The 20850-nt window shown below is 42.9% G+C and overlaps 1 protein-coding gene across 1 annotated transcript; it reads left to right on the forward strand.

The window, feature by feature from the left end:
- Positions 1-3638: 3638 nt before the first annotated feature.
- Positions 3639-20472, forward strand: LOC147730559 (gamma-crystallin-3-like). The gene is made up of 3 exons (XM_086958598.1): positions 3639-3686; positions 11814-12056; positions 20146-20472. The coding sequence occupies exons 1-3, from the start codon at positions 3678-3680 to the stop codon at positions 20419-20421; spliced, it is 528 nt and encodes a 175-aa protein (XP_086814724.1). The 5' UTR covers positions 3639-3677; the 3' UTR covers positions 20422-20472.
- Positions 20473-20850: the final 378 nt, after the last annotated feature.

A 20850-nucleotide genomic window follows, 5' to 3' on the forward strand; every position in this document is an offset into this window, starting at 1 on the left:
TTTTATTGGTGCGCACTGGTGTTGGTCTAAACAAATTGCTGGACACTTTTGGCAAATTTATGGAATCATTAGAACTGAAAATAAATGCTAAAAAATCTCATGTAATGATAGTGGGGGAACAAAGAGTAAGAAAAAAAATATATATTTTTCTTGTGGGAGAGATGAGGTTAAAAGGGTACCTGTCTTTGCCTACCTATGGCTCCTATTTGAAGAAAAATGGTCCTGGGGCCCTCAACTGAAACATAAAAGAAATGTATTTGCCAGATCTACCTTAGCCCTTATGGGCTTTTCAAAACATCTTGGGGTCAGACCCATGGAACCTAAGGTGTATAAGGCCAAGTGCCTAGCAATAGCTACGTATGGCTCGGAGATTTGGGGGTACAGTACACAAGATCATCAAATTCAAGTGATAGAAAATATATTTCTAAGAACCCTATTGTCTGTACCTCAGTCCAACCCCACTTTTTCGATTCATGCAGAGATGGGGCTGGGTTACGTTTCTGATACATTGAAAATAGCCCTGCTAATATGCTGGCTTAACACCTGGCTTAATCAGGAGATCTCATTGAACCATATGATCTTAAAAGACTGCTTAGCTCTAGATAAGGCTGGTAAAATCCCATGGCTAGCGTACATTGAATCCATCCTTAAAAAACGTGGTCGTCCTGGGCTTTTCTTGGCCCCGGAAACTATTAAGAAAGTAGATGTAGACCTGATCGCCATGGGAAACCTTCTTTCATTTGAAAGGGCGGAATTAGAGCTAAAAAAAACATGGTAAGAGTGAACTATTGGCCTAGTGAGCTCACCTGGAATTGAGCCTTACCTGAAGTCAGTTCCACGCCCTTTCCATCGGTATCTGCTTACCAGATTTCGATTTATAATAATTCACCTTACACTGGGAGATTTCTCTAAATGGAGAATACTGGATAATGATGAGCCTTGTAAGTGCGACAATTTTTCATTACACGATACTCTTCATTTCGTTATGTTCTGCGAGTATTACGCAGACATCAGGAAAAAGTACTTGATACCAGTGTTAAGGGGAGCAGGGTTTGTGCAGGTCAGGCCAGCACTTATTTATCTGCAACTACTGAGCAGTGCATAGATTACCTTTCACGTTGCAAATTTTCTAGTGGCAGCTGTGCGGATTAATAAGACGAAGAAAAGATTAGGCCCTATGGGAGCTGTAGTTTGACTATGAATGAAGATGTGGTTTATTTTTAGCCTACTGTATATGGAATTGCTTGCTATTTCTATGCCCAGTATTTAGTAAGATTTTTACTGAAAATTTAATGTATATCCACGTATGGAATTATTTAGTGTAATAACTGTCCCTTGATTGAAGCCCTATAAAATTTAAATGTATAAGAATTTAGGGAAGTTTTTAATGTTTTAGCTTTGGATTTGCACAAATGTGTTGAATATTGTATCTGTGCCTTTTTATGATTTTAAGTTATCGAATAACTATTGTAATGCGCTACTTCTAGAGGCCCCAAAAATCTGGTGGGGAAGTTACAACGGGTGCAGAATATGGCCGCCAAGTTGGCTCTGTCCCGCCCTAGGTCTAGCTCTTCTATTTTAGCTTTGAGAGATCTACACTGGCTCCCGGTACACCTGAGAGTGCTGTATAAAGCCGCGTGTATGGTGTTCAAGGCAGTACATCAACTAGGCCCAGTACCTCTGCAGAATATGTTCACCTGGTATTCTGCCCCGCGTCCTCTCCGTTCCTCTTCGGCGCATTTATTGGTAGTCCCGAGGTTTCAGAGAGTTAGGATGGGGGGCCGCTCATTTAGTGTTGCAGCGGACAAACTTTGGAATTCCCTGCCACTCTCTTTGAGAAGCCACAGGGACTACCTTCCGTTCAGGAAAGAGTTAAAAACGCATTTGTTTCCAAAAATTGCTTGAGTAGCGAATAGTGCAACCGCTTAAGTTCAAAGCGCCAGGATGCCCTTTGGGTGACAGGACTGCGCTCTACAAGTACACAAAATAAATAAATAAATAAATAAACAAAATAAATAATTAAAGTATATGACTGACTGACTGGACAAGACAATGTCACCATGTTTTAGGGAAAGAGCACATGCACTTTGGCACTGGTTAGCAGTGGAAAATTGCCCGGAGTCCAAAAGTCAGCCAACAGGAGCTCAAAATGCAAACAGTCAGAGGGAGCAATCCATGCCAACGATGCCAGGTCTAACAGTCCATTATTTTGATGTCTGTCACTACCAGGTAAAACCTGGTGGTGAGGGTTAGTAAAAAAAAAATAATAATAATACAAAAACTATGGGAGAATATTTACAACACCAACAAGAACTACTGTGATGGGAGTTCTGGTCAATGTTTAGTGTTGTCTGTCAGCCTGGCATACAACTTTAGGTTTGGTGATTGGAGGTCTATCCGTATGGAGGGGACAATGTCCGCTGCCATTCCAACGGTGCACCCTCAGTCCACCAAACTTTAAATCAGCGCCTTTGTCTTTTGTTGTAAGAATCTCAAACAAAATCTTCCAACCTGGTGGGAGTCTCCATGACACAGCAGTCCATATGCAAATAAAAGTAAAAGTATTTATTAGTCCAGTCGTAAAATTCAAATTGTCTGGGCTGTGATACTTTTAAGGAAAGACTGAAAGAAAAAAGCACGGATCGTTCCATACAACATGTTTTGGAATCACCATGTGTTCTAAGTGGTGACAGTGGTGCAATGATCTGGAGGCATTGTATATAGTTTGTGTCAAAACATTTGTATAGGGGACTTACCCTCTCAGGATTCAATCGGAGAAATGGGACCTTAATGGGAAATGGAGTCACGGTATGACTGTTGATCATTATCTCTCTCTATCACTTTTACTATTTTATAATGGTTTATTTAATGTCAATACTAAGTAATTAAAAATACCTACAGTCTCACTCGAACTACATCCATAACATTCAATGTGGTATATTTTAACTGAAGTATTTTTACGTACATTAAATATGAAATACTATTATGTAAAGAGATTCAAGAGTTTGCATCTATTGCATATGTGTGCGACTTCCAGGAAATCACTTTCTATTTTATCTTTGAACTTTCAAAGAACGATAATGGTCGTGACAAGTAATAAATAAGATGAATCCATAAATCTTAATACTATATTTCTTGTTGCATATTTAGACATATAGATGATTCCCTTGTCCTCTTATCTCCACTTTTTTCCTATAACAGCAGAATTAAAAACATATTCACTGTGATATTTTACGCCTTGCAGTCATTATAGAATCAATTTGTTGGCTTTATATTCTTCTGTCATGAAAATCTGATTTAAAAGTAAACTCGAGTGATAAAAAACAGAGGTATTATTGCCAGCCCTAAACTCCTTTCATTGAAAAAAGGGACAATACATGGTTCACCAGCCAAACAGTAATGCACTGCATACCTTTCACAGCTCCGACGCAAACTGCATTGTTTTTACTCAAAAAACACAGTAGTTGAAGATCGAACAATCCGCAGAACAATATACCATGGAAAAGAGAGAGCTATGCATTTGACTTACTAGGCAGAAAGCGGGGCCCCTTTAGATACCGTATTGTTTGCATTGACCGAGACCCAATCCCCGTGGAAGTATATAAGGCCAGCGAGATAAACCCACTCACAACAAGTAGACCAGCTCTAGCGCCATCGACAGCAGCCCTACAGCCAACATGGGGAAGGTATGAGAGGTCCCTCTGAATGCTTTGCCTGGTATTCCTCCTATTCTCGTTTGCATACACGTTGTTTAGTGATTCCCTTCAGGTTGAACCCACCCGTTGACTAAAGCAAAAAAATTGTCGTTTGTACGATTATGGAGAATTTTGAGTTCTGCAGACGTTTGTAACTACTTTTGCTATCACTGCTGTAACCTTGTAGTTTATTTTCTGTTCATTGTGATTAGATGATGTGGAGACTTTCGTATTTGCAATGCTAAAAGCACGTCTTAAAAGTAATGCATCTACATAAGGAGTTGGAAGGCAAGCACAATGACATATTTAATAATAAAATAACTTTTAACTGCTATAAAAAAATTAGCACAAAAAATCTCTCAGTCGCGGTCATTAATGTATTTAACAATTAGCCACTTTGTGGAGAAGTGGGCAGTATTAATTACACTAATTAGTGAAAATAAGTGTGAACCCACCCTAATTAGTTGTAAGATACACATAAGTTTGATGTGCGCACCAGATATATTAAAACATAAAATAAACAAGCATTTGGCTAAGCCAATAGGTCTCGGCTGCCAACGGCGAAATTTTTTATGAAATACCAGCATTTGTAAAGGGCACAGCTACCTATGGAGAGGTATCCCAGCGCTGGGGGCCGTCGGGAAGATTAAGCGAGCTATTGCTCAGAGTCACATGGTGCTGGGCTTACCTGCTGCTGGCGCTAGGGATGGAACCATGAACCCCTGGTCCAGAGTCAGGAACCCTGGCCGCTGTGCCACACCTCTTCCAAGCGAAGCTATTGGGTTTGCAAATTCTTGTTCACTTTGGCATTAGCAATTGCCAAATTGGTTGCCAGTGCAACACAATGCATGCGTCATGATGTGAAATGGGGAGCAGGATCAGGTGGCAGCTGATGATTGGGAGAACAGGAGCATACACAATAAACAGCACACGAGGGGCTGTATAAAAAGAGAAAGGATGATGAGACAGGGAGTCATGATGAGCAAACCAGGACTATAGATCCGCGTGGAAGGTATGTTAGAAGGATCAGGAAAATCATGCACTCTCATGCAGTGTAATAAAACACAGCAGTTCTCTCATTTCAGCAATAAAAGAACTCATCTGTGAAACCGAACTGCCACTGAGGAGGGCAAACATAAGAATAGGTAAGACAGCTATTGAATCAAAATCAGAGTTCTAAGATAAACAAAAAGTTATCGAATCGCGAGCATAGGGGCTGACCAAAAGCACACTCCAATTATACGTAATGCTCCAGAAACAATAGGTCCTGGCAGGCAGTTTACGCTGGCTACAGCCAAGGCCTAAAAACGGAAAGCTCACTCATAAAATAGGCTTTACAGCACTGCAGTGAGTTTGTAGTGCCCCATCTTCAAGCATGTGTTCAGAGAAGCGTACATAATGTCCGAGGCCAGACCGCCCATACTGAGTACCGGCCGTGTCCCCAGGAAGCTGGAAGGGTGAGTCTGGTTTAGTTCCTGGAGGCTATTTTTATTACTGGGGGGCAATTCATCGCTGAAATGGGGGCTACCGTATTTTGCAAATTGTATGGGTTTAAACACACAGCTGCAGAGTTCCGTTTATATCCATCAGTTTTCAGGCAATAATAAAAAGGTCAAGATAATGCTGGTGATTAATGTTCCTGCTGAGAGGGATCCGAGTTTCGTCTAGTGTCAGTTTTGACTCATCTAAAGTAGCGCAGAAGGTTAACATGTGTGATGCAAAGAGCGTGTACCATGCAGATCACAGAACTGTATTTTATATGGCTAGCTCATTGGGTTACTGTTTTTTTCATAGAATCATTTGTTACTCGCAGTTCCTAAGTTGCAATCATAATATAGCACAGTGAGCTGTTGTTAGAACTGGAACTCCTGGTTGGCTGAGGTGTGCACCCAGGCCACGTAGGAACCACCACTCTAGTCAGGGTAAGCTAGATACACACCTGTACAACACACACACAAAAACACTGTAACACACTGAATACACAGTTTTTGAAAAATAGAGAAGATTTATCTGAGCAAACTGAGATCAAAATGACAATAAACCATCAGTAGAAGCTGAGATATGAATGATTAAAGATCAAATGCAAATATAGTGCTTAGAGGTCACTAGCGGTCAAAAGGTTATTTAAGGTCACGAGGGACATGTGCACATTCAAAGTTCAGGCCGACCACAGTGGAGGGCAGGCCGGCTACTGGACCCACGTAGGACCCGTGGAGAAAGTACATTCGATTGATCAAAGCTTCAACTCTGAGGGCACTATGCATCAATCTTTTCCACGCAATTTGGTCGCTGTGTCGCTGTCGAGCCACACAGAGCATCGTTGTTAGGTCACGGAGGCTGTAGAACTGATGTCGTCATACTGCCTCTTAGTCGGCGTTGAAGGATGATGCATTGGTTCCGACCAGGGCAGTGGTAACAATGCTTTCGTTTTGTAGCAAAACAGCTGCATAACCCACTTGTGAGGCACACAACTCAGAGAGGGCACCTCAGGCAAGTATAGGACTCAAAGAAGGCATAGTCTAGCAGCACAGGCAAATTTGTAGGACGTCTTTTGTATCCTTGGACTTCAGAAAACAAGAAGCAAGCCAGCAAGCCCTCGACGATCACTTGGAGGGAAGTCAGAGTCCAGCTGTCCTTCAGCAGAGTCAGGGAGCAGCAAGGCAACAAGCAGAGAAGCAGTCCCTGAAGAAAAGCAGTCCCGTTAAGTCCTTGAAGCAGCACAGCGGTTCTTCTGACAGAGCTTCAGTTCAAGATCCAGGAATATTTGATTTCAGGGGGTCAGAGACCCAGTACTTATACCTAAAGTGCCTTTGATGTAGGGGGTGACTTCAAATCAGCTCTCTATAGTGCAGAGGGATCCCTTTCAACCCAGTCCTCTCTGCCAGGCTACTTGTGAGGGGTAAATCAGTGCTTTGTGTGTGGACAGGACACTACCTATTGACGAGTAAGTGTCAGCCCCTGCCATTCCTCCTTGCCCCGAAATGCAGAGGAGCCTCACCTTCCTTTGTTTGTGGCGGTCTAGGGTGAATGCACAAAGTGTATCTGTCAACCAATCCAGAAATGTGTTGGAGAGAGACTGTACATACAAGTAGCAGTAAGTACAGAGAAATGTCCACTTCCTAAAAATGGCATTTCTGAAACAGTAATGTTAAATCCAACTATACCAGTAACGAGGATTTATCATTACCATTCCAAAGATATGAAACATGAAAAAGCTACGCCTCTCTGATTTAAAATTATAGCATAAAAGTGTATCAGGGAAGTCCTAATGCTGGTCTAAAAGAGGGGGAGACCTCACAGTAGTGAAAAACAAAATAAGGTGTTTGTCACTAGCAGGACATGCAAAACATAAAAGTACGTAATCTACCTTTTACTAACATAGCACCATGTTCTTAGGGTTAGTAAGGGCCAACCTTAAGGGTTACATATGTAATAAAAAGGTCAATCTAAGGCTTGGCAAGTAGTTTTAAATGTGAAGTTGAAATGAAAGTATACTGCACCCACAAGGCTTGAGACAGGTTTGAAAGGCTACTTATGTGGGTGACACAATTAGTGCTGCAGTGCCACTAGCAGCATTTTAATTACAGCCCCTCGGTATAATGTATACCACTTTACAAAGGATTAAATAGTACATCAAATATGTAATCGTGTTTAGGGGAGAAGCAAGTGCACTTTAGCACTAGTTAGCAGTGGTAAAGTGCTTAGAGTCCAAAGGCCAACAAAAAGAATCAGCAAAAACAGGATGTGAAAGGCAATAAGTCTAGGGGAAGACCACCCTAAGGATGCGAGGCCAAACAAGTATGAACTAGCATAAAATTGCTGCATGTAAACTTCATGATACTGGTTAGAAAGTTATATATTTTCCTAGGCTTTCCTTATGCTAATGTTGCTAATAAGGGTTTGGTTGGGTAGAAATAAATTATTATTATTAAAGACAACCCTAACCCCTGTGTTACATTTTTAATCCTAAGTTTATGCTTCTCGAGACCAAGCGATCTCAAAAAATACCTACCAGTATGGGTGAAATTTGAATCCTACACCTAGTAGTCATCTTTGTTGTATGTAACATTTTGTATACACTGATTTACACATGGATACATAATTTTCTCTGTATATGTGAGTGATGTGAAGTGCTCCAATACCCTACACCATGTGAAAGGTTGCAATACCTGTCAACCTTAGGGTGGTCTTTCCCCAAAACTTTTGCCTTTACTCTTGACTTTTTGTGGAGACTCATTTTTGATGGCTTTAGGACTATACCACTAGTAACCAGTGCTAAAGAGCTTGTGCTCTCTCACTTAAACATGTTAAAACTGGCGCACACCTAATTGTCATATTTAATTCACTTATAAGCCATTTTACCATGGTGCATCAAATGCTGAGGACCTGCTACTAGTGGGCCAGCAGCATTTATTGTTCCACCCACTTAAGTAGCCTCTTAAAACATGTCCCTGGAATGCCACTGCAACCTGAATGCAGTGTTAAACTGCCAATTCGACTTGGCAATATCACTCCCTTATATTAAGCTCCTTTTCGTTTTTATTGCTTTGAAATTACCCTTTCTAGGCCCTAGGTAGCCCCTAGGGCAGGGTGATTGTACTTAAAAGGTTGGACATGTATTATTTCATTTTACCTGTCCTCGTGGTGAAAAACACCTACATTTGTTTTTAACTCCTGTGAGGCCTGCCTTTCCCATAGAATAACAATTGGTTACCTTCTTACATTTCATAGGTGCTAACATTTGATTGGGAATGTTTACATTTCGTGTTTGGTGTCTGAGAATTTGTAATTAAATATCCACTTTATTGTTAAAGTCGGTTTTTAAGTAACAATTTTGAAAATGCCACATTCAGAAAGTAAAATTTTCCTACCCCAACCAATTGGTGCCTACAGCCTGGTCCTGGGTCACGTGAATGTCTGTAGATGGTAGTTGTACTTTCTTTATTCCTCCCAGACAGCTACACATAAGAGGGAATAGGTGTGCCTGTATGGACCATCAACTGGTGGGATGGAGGAAGGGGGATGAATTGGACACAGCCCCACATGCGAATGGATAGGCTGTGCTCTGACTTCACACAAAATACTTGCCTCATCTGCATTGTTCATGCAGCCAGTTTGGAGCCAGGGCAGGGGAAGCAGGAAGTTTTAAAGGCAATTCTCTAGAAACATCTAATACTTCAAAGAAGGCACAGGGTATAAAAATAGGACCCTCAGATCCACTCTGAAGATCACTTTCTGGACCTGCAAAAGGCCTCTCAGAGGCCTGATATGCACACCATGAGACTACTTTGCTGCACCTGGAAGTACTGCTTTGCTACTTGGAGCCTGCCTTGAACCCTCAAATCCCTTACCTGCTGTTTGAGCTTTGTTTCATTTCTTGAACTCAGGGCTACCAGAGTGTCTCTAAGGTCTAGCTGGCGGGCCTCCTGATCATAACCCCCGGGAATGAAAAGACTATAACCATCTTGAACACGCACCTGGACCCAGCCTGAGTGAGTCCTAATTCCGAAGTGGTGCCCCTCCAGTCCTGGACCCTTAATGATGGTGCTGAAGATGCCCAGATAGGCAAAAAGCCAAACTTGGGATAATGTGTTTCTAAAAACAATTCTGAGAAATAAGAGAAGACTGGGACAAACCTGTTTGGCTGTCCGTCCACACCCAAGATGCATCACCAGTCGGCCTGACTTCGTGGCTGGTCCGGCTATGTTCTACTCTGCAGCAGCAAAGCCAGTTCAGTGGTCTGTTCCCAAGGGGGGTAGCTGGCCTTTTGGAATTCTCATCTGCTGCAGTATTGTACCGCTTGAGATTGTCAACCTCCAAAAAAGTGACTAAGGGTCTTATTATGACTTTAGTGGTGTGGCAGCAGGCTGCCATGCCAGCACCCCACTGCCACACTGCCAAAGCCACAATGCGATCACCTGCCAGATTCAAACAGGAATCCAGGTAAGACGGTACTGCAGTGACTGGCCCACAGCAGTGCTGAGCTAATGCTCATATGTGAGACTTAGCAATTTACCACAATGGGAATTACATTGCATGTTCCTGCAGGGCATGGACTATTAAATCCATGCCCTGCAGGAACTGGGGGTGCATGCATACAGGGGCACACCATGTGCCCCCCCATCGTGCATCCTCTGTGCGACCTCCTTTGTTTCCACACCACCACACGTTTCGTGGCAGGATCACTGCCATGAAAACTGTGGCGGTGAGGAAACTCCTAATATGATTGGCAGTGCCACTGCAGCACCAAAAGCATATTAGAGGCCTCAAATCGCTGCAATACTGCCAGGGATCGCGATCTCTGGAGGTATTAGTGGTTCCATGGCAGTCCAGCCGGCCAACTTGTTATAGGGTGGTCAGACCACCGGCCACACCACTACCAGGTGTTTGGTAGTCCATGGGACCGCCAAACTCAAAATAAAGCCCAATGTCTGAATGAAAAATATTTGCTGCGGTTTCGGTCAGCGGCTCCCCAATGAGGACGCTCCCGCATCGGACAACCCTTGCAGCCTTGCTCCACTGAACATTACCTTCTCAGAACCTTTTTTCTTGTAATTTCTTGTAAGTGCGATGATCGGTGCTGGCTGGGCCGAATCCACTTTCTGTGCCTGACTTGCACTCCATCGCGGTCGACTGTATTTTTTCAACTTTGACCCAGTATCACACAACTAGATATCTATGGTTGGCGCTTTGATCTTTTACCCCTACTTTTTATCTCAAAGTTTAAAATTTCATAACACTGGTTCTAAAAATTAGATTTTTGTTGTTTTTTAGCTAGATAAATTATTAAAATGTACTCTAATTTTTTTATTTGGTGTGGGATTTGTTTTGTGTTGTGATTTCAGTTCAATACTGTTTGTGTGCTGCATTGCCTCAAACATAAGCCTGACAGCTTTTGTGCCAAGCTACCAGAGGGTTACGCAAGTTTAATTTAGTACGTTTTGTGGTCCACCCTGAAATTGATTGTGGTTATTTGAGCAGAATTAACACCCCACTCAACCAGCGACCCAATTTCTCAAATAGGTGCTATATAACAAATTAAATATATGTGAGAGAGGGGCTATGGAGAGATGAGGGGCACTATCAGAGAGTGATAGTGAAGGATTCTGTAGAGGAATAGGTAATGGGGGGGGGGCACTCAGAAATATTGTCACACCGGGTGTCACCTATGCTAAAGATGGCCTTGTCTTGCTGCTTATTGGGGTGGAGGATGCTAACATCCCTCAAAATGATCTTTCACTGTGTTCTCAGCTTCTTGCTATATTAACAGTGAATCCATACACTTATATTTAAAAAAAATTCATACTTGACATCTTATGTTTTTTGTGTACTTTGTATGAATGTCTATGGGTATGACTTGATATCCTGGTGTGCTGTAAGGCCCATAATTTACCCATAATATCGAATAGATCATGAACAATGTGTTGCAGAATTCACCATTTCTTTGCCATTTTTCCCCAAATTTTCTTGGGCGGGGAACCCTTTGCCCTGTTTTCATGGTCAAGCTATTCATTGCGCTTGCTTCGCACCATATGGTGTCTAGTCTGACGATATTTTTCAAGGCTGCGTTGGGTTCCCAGTCTTGCCCTAATAATGGTATGGTAAGTGCAAAATCCTCCCATTAGTGGGCTTTTATTAGTGATTGTGGTCACTAGTGCATGTGGCCATTAGTGGATGTGGTCATTTAGATGCAACAATTGACTTCTTTAAACTCAATCACTTCTAGTTCTCAAAGCCTGTTAGTGAGATCTGTTTCCTTTGAATCTTTGCACCCTAATGAAAGAAATCTGAGGAATTGTGTACCGGTATTATTTGGATATACATATTTTAATGCCATAAAGAGTGCTGTGCTTCAAGACAATATGCACTGTTTTCTCTGAATCATTTAAGGAACAATGGCAACAATATTGTTTCCACTCTGTAAAGAACTCTGATGCTCATTTTGAGCTTCTATGTGCTCTATCAAACGTCAAATTAAAAAATCACATACAGTAAGTATTAAATAGTGTGAATCACTGTGTCTTGAAACTTTAAGTATTTTTTTTAGACTAGCCAGCCTGCTTACTCTAGACAGCCTTAATAACATGCTCTATCTCCAATCCACCACCCCCTTTCCAGATCATCTTCTACGAGGACAAGAACTTCAGAGGCCGCTCCCATGAGTGCAGCTCCGAGTGTCCTGATCTGAGCTCTCATTTCAGTCGCTGCAACTCCATCCGGGTGGAAAGTGGCAACTGGGTCATCTACGAGCACCCCAACTTCAGGGGGCACCAGTACTTCCTGAGAAGAGGCGAGTACCCGGACTTCCACCAATGGATGGGCTACAACGACTCCATCAGATCATGTCGCCTGGCCCCACAGGTACTTTTGATTTCATTTGATGAGGTATCAGGCAACAGTACACAACTGCACAGTATGCTATCTCCTCTCTCCTCACCAAACTATAATAAAAAAGCGATATTTCACAATATGACATTTTATGTGATTTCAATATATGTTGTTTTCGGAGGCATAATGTAACGTATCCTGGAATGACAGATCCTAGTTCAGCGATTAACAATTCAAGTCACTAACAATGGCAGACATTAGTCTAATAGGAGTGTTCTAAACATATACTCCAGGAGCCCGCACTTAAAACAGAGTAACATTCTCCAGGAACTTTGAGAGAAAACGATATCAGTTTGTCATTTGACAGACATGTGTTAGGGGAATGCCGTTAAGTAGGCCAACTTCCGATGTTGGTTTGGCAGTGGGGGTCTCATTAGCACATGACAGCGGCCTAACCACTTACTCAGAACTGTGCTTAAGTGTACGACCGCTGAGGGGTGAAAATTATTAATTAATTGTTGGGCATATTTCCAAGGGCTAGTATCGCCGCTTTCTCGGCGAATTGTGCCGAGAAAGCGGCGATACAGCTAGAGCCCTTTTACCAAGGGCACTTTAAAGCCTGGGCCGAGCCCTCTTTGCATGTCGGTGATAAACATCGCTAATGATATGCAAAGTGGGCGTTCCACGTCCAACCACATGTAAAATGTGGTTGGAGGTGGGAACACCCTATTACCAAGGCAGGCGTTGGGAGACAAAAAGCTGTGATAAACTCATTTATCGCAGGTCTCCTAACGCCTGCTCCGACAAGGCGTTAGGCATTGTTAACGTGGGGGTGTGGATCATAAATCTGAATCCAGCCCCCTATATTATCAAGTCCCACATTAGCGCATGAAAACAACGTTTGTTTTCATGCGCTAATGTGCCACATCGCCGACTATCGCCGGATTTCTAATCGCCTGCCTGATGCGCATTGATAATTGCGTACTAATTAGGCGATGAAATCCGGCGATAGCCGGCCATACGGAGATGTGCGTTTTGCAACGCACACCTCGGTAGTATGCCCCTGTGTTTTCCGATCCTAAGTGCAGAATATGATCTACGACTATAGTAACAATATTTGCCTTGCTTGAATACTGAAAATATATGGATTGGATCACAGCCTAGCCTGTTAATGTTAAAAAACTAAAAAGATTATGTATCTGTTTTGGTATTTCACCTTCAGGTAGCTATATATAACATTAGACGCAGCTTAAATAAAAAAAATGCAAGTTAAGTTACTCTGTGAGAAATGCACTACAATACATTGACACCTCTATTAGTAACCAGAGAGCCTCATTATTTAATCCTGGATGGTGCGGTGGAGAATAGTGTCTTGTGTATGTTTAGTGTTATGAGGTCCCAGTCTGTAAAAGAAAGCACTGTGAAAATGGAAGTAATTATTTTAACCTTGCATTACACACAGTAAAGGCTGCTACAACATGCGCACAAAGGTTTAAGATAAAAAAAAGTGCATCCAAAATATAGATCATAGATATACCTCGACTGTACATAGTGCAATTTTTTTTTATAACTGTCCTTTAAAAGTACACATTTCACAGCCCAGCCGGAAACTCCCTTTCAATACCCCTCAAAAAGGATACATCTGTGTTTTCTATCCTTCCCCTCAGACCTCACCCACTTCGACCGCTGAATTTAACCTGTTATTTATGAGAGTTAGAGCAGGATTTTAGACAGCACAGCTCAAACAGAAAGAGGCAAACCTTGCTCACTATTTCTGATCTGTGACATATGTAAACCAAGCTCGTACTCGGTTAGAAATATCAGGGTAAGTGAATGCGGTGCAAGCACCTAAAGACGTTTATTTAATTATTTATTTTATGCGTTTTATATAGCCCGGAGTTTACACGAAGGTGTCAGAGCACTTTTTAATAGGAACAGTAGTGAAACATGAGGAGAAATTACAAGTGAGCATGTTACAAAAGCAAATGTTACGTTACATAAGGCAATAGTGACAATTGTGCAGGTATCAAGAGCAAACAAAATACAAGCGGTAGCAAACAATACTTTACAAGAGGGAAAAAAAGTGACATGTGTGTAAGTTACAAAAGCGTTCAATTTACAAGTAGAGGTATAATACTGCACTAAATGGCAGATACTCAAAACACAAGAACAAACGTTACAATACATGAGGCAATGGTGGCAATTGTGCATGTATCATATAAATAAAACCTACGATAACATAACATATCAAAAGCAAACAAAATACAAGAGGTAGCAAACGATACATTACAAGAGGGAACGTGACGTGTGCATGTTACAAAGGAGTACACAATACAAGTAGAAGTATAATACTGCAATAAATGGCAGACTCTCAAACCACAAGAATACATTGGGAAGGCACTTCTATAGTCATGTAGAACAGAATTTCCTATAATGGAAGGACTTCCTTCAGATAATAGAGAGTGCGTGAATTAAATTTGGAAGTGTCTTTGAAGGAGGAGAACTTTGAGGTCAGTTTTGAAGGCCTGGGAAGAGGTGATGGTCTGGAGCTGAGGCGGAAGTAAGTTCCAGATTCTCACTGCGTTGCCTGAAAAGGATTGGGCCATCGACCTTTCCTTCTTGAAAGTGGGAGGTTCAAGCAATAGATTTTCCGCATTACGTGATGGTCTAGAGCCTCCAGAGAGTTTCAGTTTGTTCGCCAGGTAGCGAGGAGAGGAGGAGTGCAAGGCTTTGTGTGTGATACAGGCAGTCTTGTAGATAGATCTTGCCTCGATGGGAAGCCAATGGAGGGTGGATAAAATGGGTGTGATGTGGTCGCTTCTTTTGGCCCCACATATGAAAGGAGCTGCTGAATGGAGAACCGATTTAAGGGGGGACAGGTGGGATTTGGGGAGGCCAGTAAGAAGAGAGTTGCAGTAGTCCAGTCTGGAAAGGACCAGCGATTGGACCAGGGTTTTGAGGTCATGCTCCAGGAAGAAGCGAGGAATCCCCCAAAGAAGGAGCAGCTGGTATCGAGCAGACTTTGCAATGGAATTTATGTGGGAAAGTAGATTGAGTTTTGAGTCGAGGATGACACCAAGGAATTTTGCGCTGTTGACAATGATGGGTTTATTGTTAAGTAGATTCATCTGATCCATCCATGTTTGAACCGGGGGAAGAGACACTGAGGAGAGAAGGAGGAGGAATTCAGTTTTAGAGGGATTCAGAATCAGTTGATGAGTTAACATTCAGTTTTGAATGGAGTAGAGATTAGGATGGAGAGATCGTGAGTGGAGGCAACCTTGAGGTAGATTTGAGTGTCGTCCGCATAGAGATGATAGTGGATCCTGGATTTGCTTAGGAGATTTCCCAATGGTTCCAAATAGAGATTGAACAATGTGGGTGCAAGTATAGAGCCTTGAGGAACACCTTGGCCTACTGCCAAAGGAGATGAAAAACTATTCACTATCTTGATCCTTTGGGATCTATCAGAGAGGAAGGAAGCAAACCATTTAAGCACAGTGCACTCCATGGCCATTTTCTTTTGAAGAGTGTTAAGGAGAGTGTTGTGATTGACACTGTCAAAGGCTTCAGAAAGGTCAAGGAGAATGAGAAGACTAGACTCCCCAGAATCGAGTATCTGCAGTGCATCGTCAATCACTTGCAGCAGGGCTGTTTCAGTGCTGCAGTTTTTAATGAAGCCGCACTGGAAATTTTCAAGGAGATCATTGTCTTTGATATGACGAGAGAGTTGTTTCACTACACATTTTTCGCAAGAAAAGGTAGGTTAGTGATGGGGCAGAAGTTGTTGAGTTCGTTCGCATCAGCAGTGGATTTTTTAAGCAGAGTGGTGACCTGCCCATTTTTTAAGGAAACAGTAAGGAAGCCTTGACAGAGGGAGAGGTTAACTAAAGTGGTCCAATAGGACAGAGAATGGGTATAGAAGTCAATGGCAATGGCACTAGGGATGAGTTCAAGAGAATGGTTATAGGATTTTGTTGCGAGGATGCATTTGAGGAGGGCATCTTCGGAGATGGGGGTCAAAGTTCTGACAAATGGCTAAGGAATTACGCTCCTCTGGAGGGGTAGGATGACTGACCTGATCCACAAGTGATTTCACTTTTTCCTCAAAGAATATAGCAAATTATGCTGCTTTCTTGTAGAATCCTCCAACTTGGAGTTTGGGGGAGAGCAGTTTGGAATCTTGATGAGATCAAATAGTTTTTTCAGTCTATTTTTGGCTGAGTTAAGGAGGGTTCTGAAGTGCGTCACTTTTCCAAGGAAGATGTGCTTGTGGTACTCGGATCTTGCTGAACGAAGCGTGGCCAAATTATCGGTGGAGGGCGCTTGTCTCCATTGTTTCTCCAGGAATCTTAGGTACTTCCTTTCTTCATAGAAGGATTTGGTGAACCAAGGTGCTGAAGGAGTGGGTCTTTTGTTTATGCTTTGGAGAGGAGCGACGTTATTGATTTTGACAGCAATGACTGTGAAGCATTGGGAGGTGCGTTCGTTAACATCTAGGTTCGGGTCTAGCCTTGGAAGTGATAGCAAAAGCTGATTCACAGAGGGTACCAAGGTCAATATCTTTAGTGTTACAGAACCAGGAGATAGCCCTCTTAGGTTGGCCGAGAGTTATAGAGTGTGATAGGCGAAGAGAGAATAGAAGAGGAGGTGGTCAGACTAGTACACATGAATAGGGGAGGAGATAGTAATCATGCGTGTTTTCGTAATAACAAGGTCCAGGATTGAGCCCTTAGAGTGTGTTGTTTCTGTGCAGTGTTGGATAAGATCGTTTGCAGAGAGGAAGGTGGCCAGCAAATTCACAGAAGAGTCTTGAGACGAAGAGATGGAAGTCACCCACGAGGATCTGATTGTCTCTTTGCGAGTATTGGTCGCTAATGAAGTCAGTGAGTTCCTCCATAAACGAGGGGCTGTTACAAGACGGACGCTAAATGGCATGGAATCTGAGGGGTGAGCAGTGGTGCAATTGAAGTTCAAGCGAAAGGCTTTCAAAAGTGCTGAAGGAGCTGTTAGGAAAAGCCTTAGCCTCATAGCTGCTTCAAACGTTCAGCACCCAGTGCTGAACGTTCGAATAACGAGCGCTGACTCAACGGCCAACGGTCGTGCGCAGCACTGGGGAGGTAGCGTTCGTGACGACCGTTGGCCGTCGGCAGCGCTTAAGGGGTTAAGTTGAAGGGAGTTTCTAAAGATGACTGCAACACCTCTCCCAACTTTGTCAATTCGGTCATTTCTAAATATAGAATAGCCTGTGGGTACTAGGAGATCAAACAGAGTGAGAGGTATCGTTGAACCAGGTCTCTGTAAGGAATAGCATGTCAATATTGTGAAGTATGATGGTGTTGAAGATTTCAAGTTTGTGTTTTATTGCAGATCTGCAGTTGTGGACCAGACAGTGCAGCTCTGTCGAGACTGTTTTGGTGGCAGGGGCACTTGGGCTAAGAGGGGGGATAGGGATGTTGTACTTATGCAAGGGTGCTCTGGAGGGTTTGGGTGGATGATTGGTTCTGACAGAGGAGATGGTCGGAATAGTGTAGATAGTAGGGCTACTTGGAGATGAAAGTGGAAGAAGGGTGGCGTTCGAGGGCTTGCGTGAGTTAGCGATGTTTGCAGACGACAGGTTATGCTTGGCTATTATGGGGTGTGGGGGCAAGGTGCATCTCGTGGGAAGGTGAGTGTTTTCCAAAGGAATTGAGGCGTGTGTAAAAGTGGAAATCTTGGAGCTTAGAAGTGAAACCGTAGCTTCAAGTTGGGAGATGGAGGTGATGAGAGAGCCTAGCTTATTTTCCAGAGAAAGTAGGGCAGAGCACGGCATGTTGGGTGGCGCGATGGAAACAGGAGGGGGTGCCATTGGTGGTGGAACGTATGGGGAAGTCAGGGAACAGGAGGTGAGTTGGGGTATAGGGTTCAGAGGTGTGGAAAGGTGGTGGCTGAGAGCGGGCATCTGGTCGAGTGAGAGGGGGTTGGGAGATAGGGAAGTTGAAGAAAGGAAGTGGTTCTGCTAGGCCCGAGGGAGGGAAGGGGAAAGGGTTGCCAAGGGGGGAAAGGAGGTAGCACCGTATTGGGGGAAGGAGAGAGATGCAATGAATTTGCGGTGAAATTGGGGTACATAGCGAGGGGAGGAGGGGGAAGAGAAGAGGAGGGAATAAGGGGGACGTAAGGAAAGTTAACTAGGGGGGAAAGTTGGAGGAGAGGTGGACTAAAAAAGGCAGTGGCAGGTAGGGAAAGGAGGGAGGAGATGAGGTTGGATGGTGCAGATTGGCCGAGGAGCAGACTAACTAGAGGTCCGGCTGAAGTGATGAAGGGGGGCATACCCTCACAAGGGGGAAGAATGGGAGAGGAGGGCACAGGAGAGGGGGAGGGAAGAGGGTCAACCTGTGCCTTCTTTGGAGTGTAGGGGGGTCACGGGCGGAGAGAGGGAGTAATGGGTGGAGCTAGATGAAGAGTCAAGGGACAACCCGGTCGCAGGGAAGGTAAGAGGTGGTCAAAGAGAGAGAGAGACAAGTGTCTTTGGCTTGGATCATGACTGTTCCATTGTTATAGAGTGAGATAGTGAGGGAGCTGTTGAAACACACGGATGGGGAGATGTTTAGCTGTTTCCCATGAGGGATAGAGGAGGAGGAGGTGACGTTAGGGGAATTATGTAAGCTGGTGGACCTAGAGGAGATGTCAAGAGTGACGAAAATGAAATCGTTTTTGAGCGTCCCATAACTACCATTGTAAAATTGATCGACAAAAAGAGAATAAGGGAAACATTCCATGGTGTTATGCTTGAATCGTTTTTCTGCAGCTATAGTCGGGTGAGGAGGATAAATGATTGCAGTCAAAAGCTGCTGTGAGGTCCACAAACGCTAAAAACAGATTTCCCTGTTTTCCCCTAGTGTATTTCCCCACTGATATAGAGAGATTTAAACTCTGCTCTACCGTTCCTAAACCTGACTGAAAGCCATATTGTAAGTTGGACCAGACCGAATTATCCTCGGCCCAGTCTTGTAAACGTTCTAATAAAATATGTCCTACTATTCTTGTCATAGCATCCAACAGAGATATGGGTCTGTAGCATCCTGGATCCTGCAGGTCCCCCTTTTTGAAAATCGGGACGATGGTGGAATCCACCCAAGTAGATAGAAACGGAGTATGACAGCTAGCAGCAACTACCTGGACGATTATAGGGACCCACAGATGGATATCTTATCGGGTCAAAAGTGGAACGGGTTTCTTTTGATAATGTGTGCAGATCTGTACCATTGCATTTTCAGAGTAGAAATAGGCAAGGGCCAATTTTCTATTTTCAACAAAGTGCATACATGCAAAAGTAAGGGAAACATCACTTACAACGCAAGCATTACAACGCACTACCATTACATCGCTACCATTACATCGCAACCATTACAACGCAAACCATTACAACGCATTGCGCTGGGGGGCGCTCTAGGATAGGGAATATATTTCATTTACTATCCAACACCTTCCCTACTATCCACGGGGACTGGAGTTGGAATAGTAAATTAAATAATTCACTATCCAGCGCCTAAAAGCACTATGCGTTGTAATGGTATGCGATGAAAAAACCGCGTTGTAACAGCAGGCGTTGTAATAGCCTGCGTTGTAACGTCATAGATCCGCAAAAGTAAATGTTGTACCAAAACTGCAACTGTTAAATTAGCGACAACTGAAATGAAAGTGAACATTTTGTGGTAAAATATATTATGAAGGGTTGATAGAATCAACGTTTATTCTGTGAGAACTTGATATTTTGCTTAAAGTCATTGACAAATTGAGCGTGAACAAGCTGCACTATACATCACACTGATTTAGAGAGGAATTTAGATTAGGAGTGACATTTATATCTACTACTAGATATAAATCTAAATTGGATTTAGAGTTCAAGATGATTCAAAGAATAGCCCATTCAGACGCTTGACATCTCTGACTATGGTGTGAAACCATGGACACCACTTTTAATCAGTCACGAGCTTTGCTGTCATGAATGGTTTCTTCATGAATTATTTATCTTAATCAGTAAAGAGCAAGGAACTCATTTATGAAAGTTACAGGTACGACTAAGCTTTATAACTACAGTAGAATTGTCGCCTGAGACTTATCTTTGTTTCCCTCCTCACAGCACCACGGATCCTACAGGTTGCGCGTGTACGAGAGAGAGGACTTTGGCGGACACATGATGGAGTTCTCAGATGACTGTCCACACGTGTACGAACACTTCCGCTTCCATGAAATCCACTCCTGTAATGTGCAGGATGGGCACTGGGTCTTCTATGAAGAGCCAAACTACAGAGGGCGTCAGTACTACCTGAGACCCGGCGAATACCGGAGATACAGCGACTGGGGAGCTATGAGCCCTAGGGTTGGATCAATCAGACGGATGAGGGACACTTACTAGAATAGCCACATTGAATAAAAAATATTGTCTATGTGTGATAGAATAAACACTTTCAAATAACTGAAGCATTTATGTTGTGTTGTTTCTTAAGGGTGTTGTTTGATAAATAATTGAGATAAGTTAATTTTCAATTAAATTCACAGAAATGGGGTACTGGAATCTCTCTCAACTAACTGTCCCTTCCAAATGTACTATTCCACAGATCTTGTGAATCCGCACATGGCTCTAATACTAAGCACTTTGATTTGTTTAGCATGCTTGTTTAGCATAGACTGGGATCCAGGAATCAGATAAAACAGACATAACTTGTAGAAATGCAGATAAAATTTGAAAATGCAGGAACAGGCAGTGCATATTTAACAATTTGCAATCAGATCTTAGAAAGGCTCAGTGTCATGCTGCTCTTTTCAATTATTATTGTTTATCTCT

Source organism: Lissotriton vulgaris, chromosome 2_1 (assembly GCF_964263255.1).
Source record: "Lissotriton vulgaris chromosome 2_1, aLisVul1.2, whole genome shotgun sequence".
NCBI lineage: Eukaryota > Metazoa > Chordata > Amphibia > Caudata > Salamandridae > Lissotriton > Lissotriton vulgaris.

What these genes read in the sequence shown, in the direction of transcription:
- LOC147730559 (XM_086958598.1), top strand. An exon ending in CATGTCGCCTGGCCCCACAG is followed by an intron (nt 12,057 to 20,145) that starts GTACTTTTGATT and finishes CCCTCCTCACAG; the next exon opens with CACCACGGATCCTACAGGTT.